Here is a 20,090-nt window from a genome sequence, read left to right on the forward strand (position 1 = left end):
CCATCCACCACAGATACTTATGCACAGGCCTTATAGAAGGAGCCGCTTACAGGCAAATGGCTGGGGCCTGACCCTGTCCTCATATGGGAAAAAGGACATGCCTGCATCTACGATATCCAGGCAAGAAACACCAGATGGCTACCAGAGAGAGCGATTAAGTTATATAACCCACCCAGAGAATCCCCTGAGAAGAATTCTTAATTCTGTTCTCTTCCAGAAATACAATGACTCCCCGAGAAAAGGCGCTGCCCCTCCTATGCCTGATTCTAGTCGTGATCAAGAGCACCATCGCAACCAACATCCATCAGATCTACAACTATACATGGCAGGTAATTAATGAGGCAGGAGACGTTGTTAAGTCCTCCTCACATCTCTCTGCCGTTATACCATGGGATCCATTAGAAATTGACCTATGCGTATTAGCTCTTGGGGCTAAAGACCCTGCGTGGGGCCTTCCTGCACTTTTCGCCCCTCAGCCAGCCCCTCCAACGACTGACTCCTCCCCAGGCTTTTGCTCCTCGGGAGCCGGACGCTCTGCAACGAGATATAAAGACTTTTATGTTTGCCCGGGGGCCCATCGACCTCGTACCCACAACTACCAATGTGGTTACGCCCCTGACTTCTTTTGTGCTTCCTGGGGCTGTGAGACCACCGGTGATGCCTACTGGAATCCCTCCTCTTCCTGGGATTATATCACCGTCAAAAAGCAGTTTCCCCGTCAAGCTCCTTCGTCCCCTTACGCCCCACAACCACCCACTGATCCTCAGTGTAACAACCAATGGTGCAACCCCCTGTTAATTTCATTCACCGAAGCTGGAAAAAAGGCTTCTTGGGATCAGTCCAGGGGATTTGAATGGGGGCTTAGACTTTACATATCTAGAAAAGACATTGGTCTCACATTTAAAATCAAATTAATTAAAAGCCTCCCCAGAGGTCCTACGGTCGCAATAGGTCCTAACCACGACATACACCCACCACGACCTCGCAGTCCCTCCAGGGGCCTACCCTCCTTCCCAGCTGTGTCCCCTTTTCCATTTAGCACCTCCCTATACCAACCTACCCTGCCCGAGGGGCCCCCCTCCTCTGCAGAACTAATTCTCACCTTAGTCAACGCCTCTGTCAGGACCATCCGAGAGGCCAACAATTCAGAATATCAGGAGTGTTGGGTATGCTACTCCCCCCGGCCTCCCTTCTATGAGGGTGTCGCTACATTTGATAAACTATTATTTACTAACGACACCAGCAAACTCAGATGGGGCCTGGAGACCCATGATGGCCTGACACTCAGCCAAGTCATAGGCCTTTGCCTTCTTAGCCCAAGAATGCTTCCCCCCGCACCCTTAGAAAAAATATGTAATCAGTCAATTACTGTCAACTCCACCTTTCAGTATATTCAGGCATCTAACAACTCTCATTTTGCTTGTTCTTCCGGTCTTACCCCGTATGTAGTCACTGCAACGTTTCTTGAGCATAGAGAATATTGTGTGTTAGTCATGCTTTTCCCCAGACTCACTGTACATCCTGCTGATGAATTGCTCAAATTTTGGGAGGGCGGCACCACAATGCCCCGGGAAAAAAGGGAGCCCATCACGGCCATAACACTCGCAGTTGTTCTAGGCCTTGGTGCCACAGGGGCTGGAACAGGCATAGCCTCTCTAGTCACCTCCAACCAACAATACCTACAGCTCTCTGTTGCCATCGATAACGATCTCTGAGAGCTACAGCAGGGCCTAAAATATCTCAAAGAATCCCTCACTTCGCTTTCTGAGGTAGTGTTGCAAAATAGAAGAGGTCTAGACTTAGTGTTCCTCCAAGAGGGAGGTTTGTGCGCAGCACTTAAAGAGGAATGTTGCTTTTACGCAGACAAAACAGGTCTGGTAGAAGATAGCATTGAGAGATTAGACAGAGCCTAGAAGATAGAAAAAAACGGAGAGAACAAAGTGAGGCATGGTATCAAAATTGGTTTTCTACATCCCCCTGGCTATCCACATTGCTTCCCAGTGTCTTAGGGCCGCTTGTAGGCTTTCTGTTGCTCCTCACCTTTGGGCCTTGGGCTTTTAAAAAACTAACCAACTTTGTCAAGTCACAGGTAGACGCAGCCACACAAAAATCGGTCTCCGTGTTTTACCAACGGCTAGAACTAAGAGGCTCCAGAGAAGACCTCCGTGGAGAGTCTCCCAATACACCCACTGAAGGTCTAAATTTCTCAGACCTTGCCTCAGACATGGAACGCAGTTGGTTCCAAAGGCTGTGGAGACGCCCATGACGGGATTATCTCGATGCCGTGTACCAGGTGCACACTCCGCCAGCAGTGAGGTAACTCCATGACGGGAATATTGTAGGTCCATGCCCGGGGGCACACTTCATAATCAGAAGTGCTAGAGGAGGATGCCACCTACATAGCCTAAGACAGAGGCCTCACCTTCACGTTAATCGCTAGATCTTATATTTGGGGTGCTGGTCGCAGAAGCACATCGCGTAGCCTAAGACAGGCTCTCCACCAACTTATATAAACCTCCCTCATATTAATAAAGAGAGGGGGAGATGTTAGAGGCAAGGACCCTCAAAGACCCTCGACTCCCCTATGACTCGTCCTATGCACGGACTTCTCCCTGGAAAATTCCAGCTATAGCTCCGAGAAGAATGCACTCCATGACATGCTGACCACGGGATGCTCCAGGGAGTGCTGACTGCAATTGTTCCCGACCACCTGCCAGGTTGGAGTTGAGTAAGCAGTCAAAAACAGGATACCGATAAGACGCTGATTGGGGCTGATTAACCCAGACCCAAGCCTCATCGTCGCCCCACTCTATTTTTTTTCTTTCTACTTCCTTGTTTCTGTATGCTTATAAAACCTACTAAGAATCTAAGTAAAGCAGACCTGACAACCATTTGCTTGGTCTCGTTCCTTTCTCTCGCCCATCTTTTTCAGGCAAGGTCCCCCTTGACCCCCGCGAGTAACAGAAGGTCCCGCGGGTCGGGACAAATCAAGATCATCCCAGAAAACTGACAAAGATAATAGAATTGGGAGATAAGGAAATTAACACAGTATGATAACTGTGTATTACATATGTTCACAAAGTTAAATAGAGAAATAGATACATAAAAAGACCTAACTCTGGCCGGGTGTGGTGGCTCACACCTGTAATCCTAGCACTTTGGGAGGCTGAGGCGGGAGGATCACTCAAGGTCAGGAGTTCGAAACCAGCATGAGCAAGAGAGAGACCCCATCTCTACTAAAAAATAGAAAGAAATTAATTGGCCAACTAAAAATATATAGAAAAAACTAACCAGGCATGGTGGCACGTTCCTGTAGTCCCAGCTACTCGGAAGACTTAGGCAGGAGGATCACTTGAGCCCAGGAGTTTGAGGTTGCAATAAGCTATGATGATACCACTGCACTCTACCTGGGGTGAAAGTGAGACTCTGTCTCACAAAAATAAATAAATAAAAAAACCCCACCCTTTAAAAAAATAAAAATAAGTATATTCCGAAATCATGAGCAATTTAGAAATTACTTAAGTATCAAAGGTCAAACAGTATTATCAAGGCGCTGAGAGAACAGTTCCTTCCCATAGAATCTGATGACCACTAGGGATTACTTAAACTTAGTTCCAAGTCACAGATAACATGCACAAACACAACTGACTGCTCTCTACAATGTGGAACAAAATATATCTTATCTCTTGGATGGACTCTGCTTAGAAAGTTTTGAAAACTATCTCCATGCTTGATAAAACAAACAAAAAAAGCTTATCATAAACATAATGACTTTAAATCTGGTATTTCTTAACATAAGCATATCAACTCTTTTTTTTTTTTTTTTTTTTTTTGAGACAGAGTCTCACTTTCTTGCCCAGGCTAGAGTGAGTGCCATGGCATCAGCCTAGCTCACAGCAACCTCAATCTCCTGGGCTCAAACGATCCTCCTACCTCAGCCTCCCAAATAGCTGGGCCTACAGGCATGCGCCACCATGCCCGGCTAACTTTTTTTCTAGATATGTTAGTTAGCCAATTAATTTCTTTCTATTTATAGTAGAGACGGGGTCTCGCTCTTGCTCAGGCTGGTTTCGAACTCCTGACCTAGAGCAATCCACCTGCCTCGGCCTCCCAGAGAGCTAGGATTACAGGCGTAAGCCACCACGCTGGGCCAGCATATCAACTCTTAATTGATGAGTCTTTAATGCATGCCATTAGAGTGACCCAAATCTCTTCACAATAATATAAATATTTCAATTGTTTCCCACAATATTAAAACTGAAAATACTGTATGTTAGGTTTAATCAACTAAGCACAATCAGCCCATAACTGCAAAAAGAGACTTTGACTTTGCCCCATCATACCTCTGTGACTGACCAGCTGCAGGACAATCTGGCCACTACTGGAAATGGCGACTTGATTAAAAGGAGCATTACCATCTATGAATCACCACTGACTCAGTGTCTGTAGCAGATATGATAAAATGGCACTCAGTATCCTTTCCAACCTCCCTCTAGTTGTCTTTTCCCACTACAGAGCCTGAAGAGCTAAAATTTATTCGCCAGGGTCTCTTGCAACCAGGGCTCTAAATGTGAATCAGGTTCAGCCAACTAGATGCTCATGACATGAGATGTAGAGAGCAGAAGGTGAAATAGGGGCCATTTTATTGACGTTTTGTCTGTCCACAAGGACTGCGGAAATGTTGTTTTGTGTGTATGCATAATTCTCCAGTCACTAACTTTGTGAGGGTCAGGAAGCAGTTGCAGTTGTGGCATAAGCAGTACTGGTTTCCTAATATCTGCATGGCAGATATGAATCGTTCTTTTTCTCTGTGTGTGGTAAACTATACATAATGTAAAATTTACCATTTTAACCAGTTTAAATATACAGTTCTATGGCATTAAGTACCTTCTCATTGTTGTGCAACCCTTACCACTACCCATCTCCAGAACTTTTTCAATATCCTCAGCAAAAACTCTGTACCCATTAGGCAATAATTTCCTCTTACCCTTACCCTGAGCCCCTGCTATGAATTTCCCTATTCTAGATATTTCATACAAGTAGAATCATGCAATATTTGTCCTTTTCTGTCTGGCTTATTTTACTTAGCATAATATCTTCAAGACATATCCATATTGTAGCATATGTCAGAATTTCCTTCCTTTTTAAAGCTCAACAATATCTCATTGTATGTATAAACCGCACTGTTTACCCACTCACCTGTCCATGGAGACTTGGGTTGCTTCCACCTTTTGGCTACTGTGAATAATAAATGCTGCTCTGAACATGGGTATACAAATATCTGTTCAAGCCCCTGCTTTCATTTCTTTTGGGTATATACCTAGAAGTGGAATTGCTAGTTCATACAGTAATTGAGGAGTCACCATATCATTTTCCACAGTGCTGTACCATTTTATTAATACAATCCCACCAGTAATATGCACAAAGTATTCTAATTTCTCTACATTCTTGCCAACACTTGTTATTTTGTGAGTTTTTCTTTTAAACAATAGCATTACAATGAGTATAAAGTGGTAATTTCACTGTGGTATTGATATAATTTTGGTAATGATTAGTGATGTTGAACTTCTTTTCATATACTTATTGGATATTATTTATATCTTCCTTGGAGAAATGCCTACTCAAGTTCTTTGCACATTTTTAAATTGAGTTGTTTGGTATTGAAATGGTATGTTCTTAAACTCAATAGTTTATACTGGCCTCCTTACGACAACTTCCTGATTGTGGCAAAGGTAACACTCCTCTAACAAGCCAATTCACATATTGTGCTGGAAGTCATTCCTAGGCAGGCCAGACCAGAGCAGTTTCTCTCTCTTGCACCTGAACCCTGACTGATTATAACAGTCAGGGTTCTTTGGTCTTTTGAGTTGCCATCTTTCAGGCCAAGTGAAGTACCCAAAGTTAAAACCTTCAAGCTCTCATAAGGTCTACCAGTTCAATTTTAGGTATAAGCAGAGGAAGTTTATATTTTTTCCTTCACGTTCCTGGGAAACTAAGCAGGATATGGTTTTGAGCTCTCTTCTCACTAAATATATGTACACTTGCATTCTTTGGCATGAATGACATGTTTTATTTATTTTTTATTTTTTTATTTTTTTTTTGAGACAGAGTCTCACTTTGTTGCCCCGGCCAGAGTGAGTGCCATGGTGTCAGCCTAGCTCACAGCAACCTCAATCTCCCAGGCTCAAGCGATCCTACTGCCTCAGCCTCCTGAGTAGCTGAGACTACAGGCATGCGCCACCATGCCCGGCTAATTTTTTGTATATATATATTTTAGTTGATCAATGAATTTATTTCTATTTTTAGTAGAGATGGGGTGGGGGTGGGGGTCTTGCTCAGGCTGGTTTTGAACTCCCGATCTCCAGCAATCCGCCCGCCTTGGCCTCCCAGAGTGCTAGGATTACAGGCATGAGCCACCACGTCCAGCCGACATCTTTTATTTCAATAAGCATTCAACCAAACACTTAGTGTCACTGGAAAAGACTTGAATAGTTAAATGTTCCATCAATAATTTAAACAAAACAAAGGCTCTGATCTGGCCACTTTATCTACTAAATAGCAGTATCAATAATAAGAAAGCAGACAAATATTGTACTATAAATGAAAGAAAAAGAAAAGAGGAGGAAAGACAAAATAAGAATGTCCCTAGCAGAAAAAAAAGGTAGCACCTGGTGCAGCAGGAGAGCTTGCCCAAATAATCCTTACAAAACTATATAAAGGAGGTACTATTAATTTTCCCCATTTTACAGATGTGACAACTCATACAGACAGGTTAAGTAAGCACTACAGATTAGTTTTCAGCCCAGGCAATCACAAGTCAAAGTTCATGTTCTTACCCACTACACTTCACTGAGTCACATGAGCTGAGGAGTACTGTACTTCTGTAAGAACTGAGTTTCAGCTGGGCATGGTGGCTCACACCTGTAATCTCAGTACCCTGGGAGCCTGAGGCAGGATGATCACTTGAGGTCAGAAATTCAAGACCAGCCTGAGCAAGAACAAGGTATCTACCAAAAATAGAAAAATTAGCCAGGTGTGGTGGTGGGTGCCTATGGTCCCAGCTACTCAGGAGGCTGAGGCAGGAGGATCGCTTGAGCCCAGGAATTTGAGGTTGCAGTGAGCTATGATAACACCACTACACTCTACCCAAGGTGACCATGTCTCAGAGTGAGACGCTGTCTCATAAAAAAAAAAAAAAAAAAAGAACTGAGTATCAGAAATATTAAATATTTTCTAGTTACCAGCAGAGGAATTTATCAAAGGTGTTCAGTTATATTAGAAAAACATTTGAAATCCAGATTCAAACTGAGAAAAAAATAAAAGAAAAACATTTATATCAGTGAGACTAGCTAATAATTAAGGCCTTCTGAATCACAAATTTTACACTGTTCAGTCTCAAACATTTACTAAGCGTCTGCTATATACAGATGCCAGACATTAAAGCACTGGGGATACAGACAATCTTAAGAAGCACTCATATGCTACATTTGTTCATCTATTAAATATTTATTGTGCATATATTAATACTATATGAAGGGTATTAACTAGGCAATGTGGCATTTACCTAAATAAATCAGAATCAGATCCTGCCCTCAATGATAATACAGTCTAGAAAGGGATAATAAAGAGTCATTTTAAAAGGAGGTAAAGGCCGGGCGCAGTGGTGGCTCACGCCTGTAATCCTAGCACTCTGGGAGGCTGAAGTGGGAGGATTGCTCAAGGTTAGGAGTTCGAAACCAGCCTGAGCAAGAGTGAGACCCTCGTCTCTACTAAAAATAGAAACAAATTAATTGGCCAACTAAAAATATATAGGGCCGGGCGCTGTGGCTCACGCCTGTAATCCTAGCTCTTGGGAGGCCGAGGCGGGCGGATTGCTCAAGGTCAGGAGTTCAAAACCAGCCTGAGCGAGACCCCGTCTCTACTATAAATAGAAAGAAATTAATTGGCCAACTGATATATATATAAAAAAAAATTAGCCGGGCATGGTGGCGCATGCCTGTAGTCCCAGCTACCCGGGAGGCTGAGGCAGAAGGATCACTGGAGCCCAGGAGTTTGAGGTTGCTGTGAGCTAGGCTGAGGCCACGGCACTCACTCTAGCCCGGGCAACAAAGTGAGACTCTGTCTCAAAAAAAAAAAAAAAAAAAAAAATATATATATAGAAAAAATTAGCCGGGCATGGTGGTGCATGCCTGTAGTCCCAGCTACTTGGGAGGCTGAGACAGTAGGAGTGCTTGAGCCCAGGAGTTTGAGGTTGCTGTGAGCTAGGCTGACGCCACAGCACTCTAGCCTGGGCAACAAAGTGAGACTCTGTCTCAAAAAAAAAAAAAAAATAATAAAAGGAGGTAAGAAGATTTACAGTTACTAGTTCTTTATATAATCAGCTCACTAAATCCTCATAAGATTAATAAAGTAGATACATACATAACTTGCTAAAAAATTAGAAAGTTAAGGGAGTTGGAAAAACAGAGGTATTTCCAGTTGATGAGATCAGAGAAGAGTTCTTATAAGTGACATTTGAGCTGAGCCTTAAAGGAGGGATGAAATATTGTGGGGATAGAGATGAAGAAATAAAAGTACAAGAGCAGAGGAAATTGCATGAGCAAAGGTATGAATAAAGATAAGAAGCAGTAGAGAACCATTAGTATGCAAAGGACACAGGGAATATTATCCTTTTGCACTCTAAATTTTTCTGACAGGTACATTTTTTAAGAAATAGCATATGTGGACTTCTGATTGCAGGAAGATGAGATAGACATACTTTTTCCTATTACTCCATGGAAATTATATATAAAATAAACATAAGAATACTGAAAAGTAGAGAGGAAGGCAGACTAGCTAGGCACCTTAGGACCTAAGGAACAACACAGTATTGAGCTCTCTTGGAGTTTTTATTTGTTATTTTGTTTGTTTGTTTTGCCACAAAACAAACAAATAAACCAGTATATTCCAGACTGGTTACTGGAAAAGCAGCAACCCAGAAATGCTGGCCAAACAAAAAGAGCTCCAAGAAAAGTTCGTTTTCTCCAGCCAAAGGACCAGAAAAGAAGTAGCCTAGCAAGTCATAAAACTTTTAGACAATAACAGCTCTATTCCCAGCAAAATACCACAGAAAAAACTGGCCCCATTTCCACCCCTATCTCAACCAGCAAAGGCCAAGTGGAGAGCCTAGATTTTTAATCTTGTCAGGCTATCACCAGGCCCTATCTCCTGCTATATCAGAGAAAGCCAAAAAGGGAGCTGGGACTGTCATACTGTCTAGCAAATCTCCCTTCCCCTAACATGGTGTTAGGGGGAGACCATGTGGGCAACCTGGACTTCTACCCAGCACTGATAAGGCACCCTTCCCCCACCTTGCTGAGGTGCTGTCAGAGAAGGCCTGAGCAGAGTCAGGACTAACACCACTGCTCAGTTGTAGTAACAAGGCCATCCATCACCCCCATCACCTCTACTCTGTCCTCCCAACCCCAAACAGGGGAGTAAGAATGAGGTGCCCATCTCTTTCCCAGCCAGCTGGGAAAAAAGCCTGAACCATTACCTGGTACCATGGAGGTGGCACCTGTAGAAAATTACAATAGGAAGGACCAATAATCCCTCATGAATATACATATAAAAATCCTTAACAAAATATTAACAAATACAATTCAGCAATATATAAAAAGAATTATACACCATGATCAAACAGGATTTATTTCCAGGGATATAAGGCTGGTTCAATGTTTGAAAATCAAACAGTGCAATGCTAACCAGCTAAAGAAGAAAAAACACAAGAGCATAAATTGATGCAGAAAAAGCATCCCATAAAATTTTTATCATGAACACCTCCATTACTGGTAAAAAAATGTCAGAAAACTAGGAATAGATGAGAAATTCTTAATTTGGTAAAAAACATCTATAAAAAGCCTTTAGCTAACACCCTATTTAACAATGAAAGATTGCATGCTTTCTCCCTTAGGTCAGGAACAAGGCAAGGATGTCTACTCTCAATATTACTATTCAACCTAAATTTTAGCCAGTGTAGTAAGGCAAGAAAAGGAAATTAAAGTATACGTACCAGAAATGAAGAAATAAAAGTATTCCTCTTTCCTGATAATATGATAGTCTACTTAGAAAATCCCAAAGAATCTACAAAAAGACTCCTAGAACTAATAAGCAAGTTCAGTAATGTTGTGGGACACCAAATGAACATATAATAATCAATTATATTTCTCTATATTAACAATGAACACAAGGATAAAGAAACTAAAAATATAAAACGACTCACAGTCACTCAAAAAAAAATGAAATACCTAGATAAATCTAACAAAATATGTACAGAATCTGTATGTTGTAAATTACAAAATCCTGTTGAAAGGAATCTCAAAAGACATAAGTAAATGAAGAGATAGTCCACATTTATGGATTAGACTCAACATAGTAAAGACGTCAATTCTTTTCAAAGTGATAGACAGGTTTAACACAACTCCCATAAAAATACCAGCAAGACATTTTTGTAGATATAGACAAGATTGTCCTAAATTCACACGGAAAGGTAAAAGAACTAGAATAGCTTACACAATTCTGAATAAGAATAAAAGTGAGAGAAATCATTCTACCCAATTTCAAGACTTATTACATAGCTATAGCAATCAATACTATATGGCACTTACAGAAGTATAGACATGTAGATCACCAGAACAGAATAGAGAACCCAAAGATAGTCCCCCACAAGTATGGCCAGTTGATTTTTGGCAAAGGTACAAAGCAATGCAATGGCAGATATTTAAAAAATAGTGCCAGAACAATTAGATATCCATGGACCCCTCCCCCAAAAAACCCAAAACAAAAAACTTTGACCAAATCTCATACCTTATATAAAATTTAACTCAAAATGGACCATAGATTTAATTGTGAAGTGTAAAAACTACAAAACGTTTAGACAATAACACAGGAGAAAACTTTCCAAAATTAGGACAAAGACTTCTTAGACATGACACCCAAAAGCATAATTCAAAAAAAAAAAATCAGCCGGGCGCGGTGGCTCACGCCTGTAATCCTACCACTCTGGGAGGCCGAGGCGGGTGGAATGCTCAAAGTCGGGAATTCAAAACCAGTCTGAGCGAGACCCCGTCTCTACTACAAATAGAAAGAAATTAATTGGCCAACTAATATATATAGAAAAAATTAACCGGGCATGGTGGTGCATGCCTGTAGTCCCAGCTACTCGGGAGGCTGAGGCAGTAGGATCGCTTGAGCCCAGGAGATTGAGGTTGCTGTGAGCTAGGACGCCACGGCACTCACTCTAGCCTGGGCAACAAAGTGAGACTCTGTCTCAAAAAAAAAAAAAAATCAATAAATTTGACTTCATAAAATTAAAAGGTTTTACTTTACAAGAGATCCTATGAAGAGGATGAAAAGATAAGTTATAAACTGGTAGAAAATATCTGCCATATTTGTAAACCATATATATATGAGAAAGGACTGATATCTAGAATATATAAAGAACTCTCAAAATTAAATAGTAAGAAAAAAAAATCCCAATTAGAAAATGGGTAAAAGATGTGAAAAGGCAGGGAATCAAAGAAGATATACAAATGGACAATAAGCACAATAAAAAGATGTTCAATACCACTAGCCATTAAGGAAATGCAAATAAAGACTATGATGAATATTACTATACACCTACTAGAACAGCAAAAATAAATTGTGACAATATGAAATGCTGTCAAGGATGCAGAGAAACTGGATCTCTCATACATTGTGCGTGGGAATGTAAAATTGTATAGCCATGCTGGAAAACAGTTTGGCAGCTTCTTAAAAAACTAAACATACACTTACCATACAACACAGCAATTGCAATCCTGAGAAATGAACTTATATCTACACAAAAACCTATACAGAAATGTTCATAGCAGCATTACTTGTAATAGTCAAAACATATAAAAAATAAAATATCCTACAATATGTGAATAAACATACTGTGGTCTACATATACCATAGGATACTACTCAGCAATAAAAATGAATGAACTATTGATACACACAATAACTTGGATGGGTCTCCAGGGCATTATGCTAAGTGAAAAAAAGCCAATCTCAAAAGGTCACACACTGTATGATCCATTTATGTAACATTCTCAAATTGACAAAATTATACCAATGGAAAAGAGAATAGTGGTTGCTGGGGGTTAGAGATGGTGTGTCAAGAGTTGGGGGAAAGTATAAAGGGGTCACACAGGCAAATCTCTGTAGCAACAGAATATTTCTATATCCTGATTAGGACAATGGTTACATGAATCCATGCATGATGAAATGACACAGACCTGTACCTACACATTGAACCAATGTCAATTTCCTGATTTCGATACTGTACTATAATTCTGTAAGGTATAACTATTGCAGGAAACTGAGTGAAGGGTACATAGGCTCTCCCTACTATCTTTGAAACTTCCTGTGAATGAATGTATAATTATTTCAAAATAAAAAGTTTAAAAAGGAAACAAAGGTCCTAAAAAATAACACATGGAGTATATATGTATATATTTTTAAATAAATAAATATTAATATTTATACCTTGGATGGGCTCTTTCACTCTCTACATTAAATATTTCTAAAATTTCTATATTTTGTACAATGAGCATGCTAATACTTGGCAATCACAGAGAAAAGGTTTTTTAAGAAAATGAAAACAATATTATTTTTCACTGTTTGACGTCAACCATACTTAAACAGATAAAAATAGAAAATTAAGAAATAAATTCAATTATTAATCCATGTATGCATATGTACACTAAATAAAAGACAAGAAATAGTGAGGTAACCAATAAAACCAATAAAATCAGAATGGGCAGAATTCTTAAGTTAGAATTGGAAGTGACCTGAGAAATCAAGTACAATTCCTCAATTTATAGCCAAAGAAACTAAAGCTAGAAAGTAAAATAAATTTCACACAGCTATTCGCCAACAGAATCTGATATAAAACTCAGAAAGTATAGTAGTTAGGAAGGGTGGAGAAGGGATGGAGTAAAGAAAAGAAAAGAAAAAAACCAGTCCTGGTTCTAGAATCAAACTGCTTAGGTTCAAACTCTGGGTACACCACTCACAGTTATATGAACATGGAGAAGTTATATAACTTCCTTGGGCCTTCCTGTCCTTCAATGTAGAATGAGGAGAAGACTAGTTCCTATTTTATAGGCTTGTTGTGAAGATTACATGGAATAATGCATATAATGTACTTAAATAATGCTTGGCAAATAGAAATTGCTCAATAAATGTAAATTAGTATTGCCATGTCATCAACTTCTCTTTATTTTACGTTGTATTGCCCTAGGCCTGAAATTAAATTAAGATAGTCATCTATCTATCAACATATAGACATAAGGCAACAGAAACTCTTAACACTTGAAAACTTTGGATTAATACAAAATACATATGAATACTTGAAAACAATGGTTCAATCTTATAAAGATTCTGCTCAAGATACAATTACTTTCCAGCCAAACAACAAAGTAATAAAGTAACATAAACTGAGACAGAATAACAATGTAACAGTGTCTCCAGTTACTCAATGCAGAATTCTACACATCGTGTTTCTAATATAAAGATTTATTTAATATAAAATTTGTTACATAAAGGTATTTCAACAGGAGCATACTGGTCATCAACATTTTTAAAAGTATGTCAGTGATGCAACTGATTACTGCTGATACCTAAAAGCACTTCTGTACAGTTTGGGAAGAAATTAGGAAACTTCCTCAAGTGACAGGCTCTATTAACTGGAAAGACACAAACTATTCCACTGAGCTTAATTATACCAAAACATAAGAGATCAAAATGGCTTATAATTTATCATTAGACAATCTTTAAAATACGAGGATATATCAACAAAATGAAACTTTACTAATGTTCATATTTGGATGGTGATTATGGTGATTTAAATATGCTGGATTTTTCTTGTAGTTTCACTTGATTGTGTACATACAAAATACTCCAAAGTACTGGAGAACAGCCATCTGAAGCAATTGTCCTCCACCTTGAAATTCTGTGGTTGTCTTTAAAAGCCATACATTCAAATGACCCTAAAAGAATTCACAACTGATAAAACTTGATTCATAAATACAAAATGAAATTTTTGGAAGTTATTACTGATTTGGTATACAGCAAAATTTTTTTAAAGTTATGGTTTCCTGCCAAAGTCTATTTCACTAAAATAAAAAAAATAAAAATAAAATAAAGTTATGGTTTCCAAGTGATGTATAAAATCTTTTTAAGAAAATCATATCCCAAGGCATAAAATGAAGAAGAGATTTAAAAAATAATATAAAATTAGTGTTAATACATTTTCCTTAGGCCAATTATATATTATAGTTGCACTCAAGCTAAAATAAGGCTAAATCCAATTTTATCTAATAAAGCTTATCTAATATGCACATAATAGGTACAGATTACACCAGTTAGATCCATAAACTAGAACATAAAAATAATTCTTATAAAAGCAAAAAGCCAAAACTACAAATGAAAAGGACAACATTTACTTTAGGCATTTATGGCCAAACTTTGTGATAAATAATGCTATTTGGGACTACCCAGTTTTTTTATCCCATTGAAAAAATTTTAATCCTAGATGAAAACATTTTCAGTGAGCAAATAAGAAAACACTCTTTTCTCTTTATATTTTTCAAAAGGTACTTTACTTTTTCTTAGTAAGCACAGGGCACTGTTTCCAAAACAGCTATGAAATCTGTTACAATTGCAAAAGTTTCAAAGACCCTGCAATTTTCTACCATTTTATGTCCCACTTCTGAGCAGCAGAATTTAGGGCAGCACATTTAAAAAAATTAAATTGCCTCCTCAGTTACATCATCATTCTCTTGGCCACACTTCAGTTCTGGGACATTTTTTGCTGCCCTGACTATGCACTCTTAAACGACACTCAAAAAAGTTGTCATGTACCATGGGAGGCAGAGGCGGGAGGATCGTCTGAGCTCAGTAGTTAGAGACCAGCCTGAGCAAGAGCGAGACCCCATCTCTACTAAAAAAAAATAGAAATTAGCTGGACAACTAAAAAAAAAAAAAAAAAATATATATATATATATATATATATATAATTAGCAAGGCATGGTATAGTGGCACATGCCTGTAGTCTCAGATACTTGGTAGGCTGAGAGAGAAGGATTGCTTGAGCCCAGGAATTTGAGGTTGCTGTGAGCTGGGCTGACTGCACAGCACTCTAGCCCAGGCAACAGAGTAAGACTCTGTCTCAAAAAAAAAAAAAAGTTGTCATGTATACCAAAGAACACAAACTTTTTGTGGCTCTAACTTGCCTTTAAACTAAAACTGCCAATATCAGGGTACACCTAATTCTGTACCACATCCAGAACTGTCTCAGCTCAATGAATAAGAACCTGACAGATATCACTGTCCATTTTATATCCTCAGTTATAGCAAAAGTTTTTATACAACGATCAAAATTTAGAGGTAATTTGAGGAAGGGTTCCTGATCTGGCTGCATGCCAGAGCATACCAGTAATGAAGCCAAATACCTAAAATTCTAATTCTTATTCTAATAAAGCTAGCACTTTAACATATTGATTGGTAAAAATCTTTATTTTTAAATATGCTATATCCCAAAATCCAATCAACATAATGGAAAATGAAAAACTGGCTCAAACTTCAAACTCCAGTACATACTGTGAAAATGTATTGGATTTTGGCCCAAATTTTAATGTATGGTTTTGGCATTCTCTGGCTTTCATGTCAGTATTATATTTATGGAACCAACATCAATTTAATTTAGTTTCAAAGTTCTAAACTAAAACCAATTTGCAAGTATTTCCAATATTTCAGTGACGTAGTTTACTTACAGGAAGACCCTAAATTAGCAGAATCCATGGCAGAATCTCACCTCCTACTAGAATTTATCTATCAATAATTTCAAAAGAAAAGTATCAAGATAATGGATACTTATCACCTCTCTTGACCTCTGCCACAACTCATAAGCTTAATTAAACCACAATAAAAACGTAAGACAAATACAAATATAGTTCACTGCTGCCATAACAACACTGTTTTTTGTTTGTTTGTTTGTTTGTTTTTCTGAGACAGAGTCTCGCTTTGTTGTCCAGGCTAGAGTGAGTGCCATGGCGTCAGCCTAGCTCACAGCAACCTCAAACTCCTGGGCTCGAGCGATCCTTCTGCCTCAGCCTCCCTAGTAGCTGGGACTACAGGCATGCGCCACCACGCCCGGCTAATTTTTTATATATATCAGTTGGCCAATTAATTTCTTTCTATTTATAGTAGAGACGGGGTCTTGCTCTTGCTCAGGCTGGTTTTGAACTCCTGACCTTGAGCAATCCGCCCGCCTCGGCCTCCCAAGAGCTAGGATTACAGGCGTGAGCCACCGCGCCCGGCCAACAACACTGTTTTGAGTGCATATGATAAAAACTGTTTTATGGTGAAACACTGTTTGTGGTAAAACTATTATAACCAAGTTTTTTTTTCAGTTAATAGACACATTATGTTACATTCTGTACTGAAGTCATTATTTTACTGGGAAGATCCAGTGTATAGTGAAGTAACAGCATTTCAATATGGAAGTATAAAGTCGCTAAACTTAGCTAGGTTAGGATTAATATCCGGTGATGATGGTGCTGTCTGTGTGTATGGGAGGAGGAGTACAGGAATATTCACACCACAGATCTATTACAAATCCATATCCAAACATTCAGATGGCAAACTACCAGGGAGCAACAGTGCCAACATGTAAACACTGATTTGTTCTCCAATTGTGCCTGATCCATGCTATCCTATTTTTAGTTAACTTCTTGATTTCTCCAGGCCAAGAGAACCACAAGACCTAAAAGTAAGAATCACTGTCACAATGATACCTATAGTCAAATAGCTTTTTCTATTCTTGTTCTACTATTATCCATACATGTGTTATATCATACCCTTAGAGAAAGAAAAACAAGAAAAAGAATCAGGTCCCAGGAGTTCCCAAAACCACATGCAAGCAAAAATTAAAGACACAGCATTTTGTAAATAATGAACACCTTATTTGTAAACAAATACAAACACTTGAAAGAAAGTGAAAACAATCTTGGTTCCCCCCCATCTCTGCAAAAAAGTAAAACATTTGGGAATGAAATAGTATAATTCCTCCCTCTCTATAACCTAAATCCATTAAAAAAATTACAATTAGCTCATACTGTATTTTTCCATCAAATATCACAATCTTTCAAGAGCTTCATAGGTAATTTAGCAGAATACAGAACTGCATTCATATCTAAGTCAGTTTGATGCCCAAAAAGAATCAAAGTTATAGAAGCTTTAAATAAAAAAAATCAATTCAACCTTCACTAACAATCTACTACCATATGAATAATGAAGGGGGTACAATTTGAAGACAGGAAAGATTTCCATTCATATGCTAATGACCATGCCAGATACACCCACGACCAACACCATATATTACATCAGACCTGAAAGTAAACATCGCAAATGAATAGGTAGTTAATATGGCATTCTTACATGACAAAATAAAAATAATACTCATTAGAACATCTGTGATTTAACAGTTTCTCAAAAAAGTGCTCAAATTTCAATTCTCAGAAAAGCCATGAAAATGTTTCAATCATGGCAAACTTTTGAAGAAGTATTGAGGACCTAGTGATTAACAATACAAAAATGTTTGCAAGCAGTTGTACAATGTGAATAAGTTGCAGAATGGGGAGTGAGCTATTGAAATCAAAACTGATTTGTCTGCATGTTCTGCCATTGCAGCCATGATGGTTTCTTCTGTCTTAGAGATAATGCTCTACCACAAAACTAATTTTCTTTACAACTAAGTAGCTATGAGAACTGACAAAAGAAAACAAAAATAACCATTAGGCATGCTAATATATTAATTGTACAATCCCATCTAAGAGTTTCTCTCTTAATTTTGCAATAACAGTAAGATATAATCATTATAGTTTTCTTTTTTCAGTTCAGCAAATTTTTACATGACAAAACTTTTATTCAGATATATATACGAAGATAACGTCTCTAGAGGATCTCACTCTGGTGAGGGTAAACAGGAATACTATGTAAACTTCTTCAACTAAAGATCATTTTTTATTAAGTTAAAGAAAAGAAAATTAATTTTTGACAACCTCATCCAAAAGCAAAGCTAAAAATTCACCTCTCCTTTGAAGACGGAATTATTTCACTGATCCTTTGAAGGTATGTCATATCATCTACACTCATAAAGTAATTTAAAAGCTTGTTGCCAATAAGTAAATTATCATCTCATGAAGATTAAACAGTAGATACCCATTTAGAGTAGAAAATAAAAGTTTGGAAATGGCCGACAATGTCACAAGCCTATAATCAGATAAAATGTAAAATAAGATGTGGCTAAAGTCAACAAGTACTTCTTGGAGGCTTGTTATAATTTAACAATCACAAAATTATTTCTACTTAAGTGAACATAAATATTGCAATCATTTTTCTGACATAATTATGTTTTGGTACTACATCTTCTTTCTATAAAAAGCATTACCTACTTGTTCTACTTCCACTGGCTGTCAACTTTAAGCACCCTCTATCCTTACTTTTCTAGTCCACCCTACTAAAAATATTATGTGTACAATATCTGCAAAACAGTATTTGAATATTCGTTGTGCAAATCCGTCAGTACGCCTCAAATTTTTAAGAGATAATTCCAATCTTGGAGTTATCAGTGAGAGGAAGGTGCCTGCACTGTGGTGATTTTACTTCCAGTGTTAGGTGTCCCCCTTAACCCAGACATTTGCACAGACCATATTTTTACCCTGTGGCAAATACATTCTACTCAAGTTGTGAAAGCACAACCAGTTCATAATGAGTATGTGTAAAATCCTAGTGTCCAAATTCTTGTTTCAAGTTAATTTTTTAAATGTAAAGGTAATGCATTAAATCTTTTTCAGGATCTAAACTTGCCCAGTATTTAAACATTTAAGAAAGAAATACAAAAAAAGGTACACCATTAATGTTAGAAGAAACCCTAATGATATCTTTATTTTCAAAATCACTCCTTTCACTACATTTTTCAAACATCACTTCCTCTACACCACTTCCCCCAGTCCTTTAGGAAAATCAGTGATTAACACCGCCCCTTCCACCCCAGATTCTTAAAAGGATCCACTGTGCACAAATGTAAAAGTCCCATAATCCAAATACATTGCCCTAGTGATCTCTGATGCTTTGAAAAGCACCTGTAAAGATGCCAATGCCTTAAATTAGATCCCTAAGGGCTCCTTTTCTTTCTTGACCACATTTCTCTTTTTCAATGCCTCCCTCAACACTTGAGGCCAGATGACTTCCCATCCAATAGCCCTCCCTCTTCCTAAACACTGCCCTCCATTACCACCAGCCCCACCCCGGTTCCCTCTCCCTCGCCTGGGGTCACACCGGCCCCGGTCCTGCTCCTCTGACCCCTCACCCCCACTGCCACAGCCCAGAGCATCTCTTCATCCGGGGCCACATTCCCGCAGGACGCCGTCGACCTTCTTCCGACCCTATGCTGCTTTCAAAAGCCTCCAAGCTGTTGCCTCTTCAAGTCTTCCACCGCCTCTCGCCCCTCGGCCTCTACTTACCCTCAGCCTCTGGCCATCAGCACCCCCTCAGGCCCTCGGCTCAACAACCTCCATTGCCTTCAGATTCCATTCTAGAGCTGACTCTCCATCTCCCCCAACCGTCTCCCCGTGGCCCTCCGGGTCCCTGTCCCTCGGCAGCCCCCAGCTCCATCTCAGACTCCCCACTCACCCTGGCTGCAGGCGCCCCCCAAACTCCCCTCTGCTCAGCCCCAGCTCCCCTCACCTCCGCGGTCGGAGGCGGGCTCCCGGGACCCACCTCCGAGTCGGCGTCCAAGCCGCCGTCGGAGTCCGTGGTCCTCCCGGCCTCGCCGGATTGAAGCGCCTCGAGCGGCGGAGGCGGAGCCCGGGGCGGGGAGCCGGGGTCGGGGCGGGGGCGGTGGCGGCTGCGCGCAGGCATCGCCCCGGCTCCCGTCACCGCCGCGCCGGCAGCTGCCTCCGGGCCGAACCGGAACTGCTTCGGGAGGCGGGGCCCTACCGGCGGGAGGAGGAGCTCCACCGG

General features: G+C 39.5%; 1 protein-coding gene across 2 annotated transcripts in view; it reads right to left on the reverse strand.

Annotated features, from left to right (window-relative positions):
- The window catches only part of SAMD8 (sterile alpha motif domain containing 8), a 55,645-nt gene extending 35,577 nt beyond the window's left edge, over window positions 1-20,068 (reverse strand). The window contains exon 1 of one of the 2 annotated variants that reach the window (XM_076010122.1): window positions 19,848-20,068. In XM_076010122.1, the coding sequence (XP_075866237.1) occupies window positions 19,848-19,988 (141 nt within the window). In that variant the 5' untranslated portion in view covers window positions 19,989-20,068. Of the gene's footprint in view, window positions 1-19,814 lie in introns of both variants that reach the window. The other variant, XM_012755573.3, reaches the window with a different exon arrangement.
- Between the last annotated feature and the right edge of the window lie 22 nt (window positions 20,069-20,090).

Source organism: Microcebus murinus, chromosome 14, assembly GCF_040939455.1.
Source record: "Microcebus murinus isolate Inina chromosome 14, M.murinus_Inina_mat1.0, whole genome shotgun sequence".
NCBI lineage: Eukaryota > Metazoa > Chordata > Mammalia > Primates > Cheirogaleidae > Microcebus > Microcebus murinus.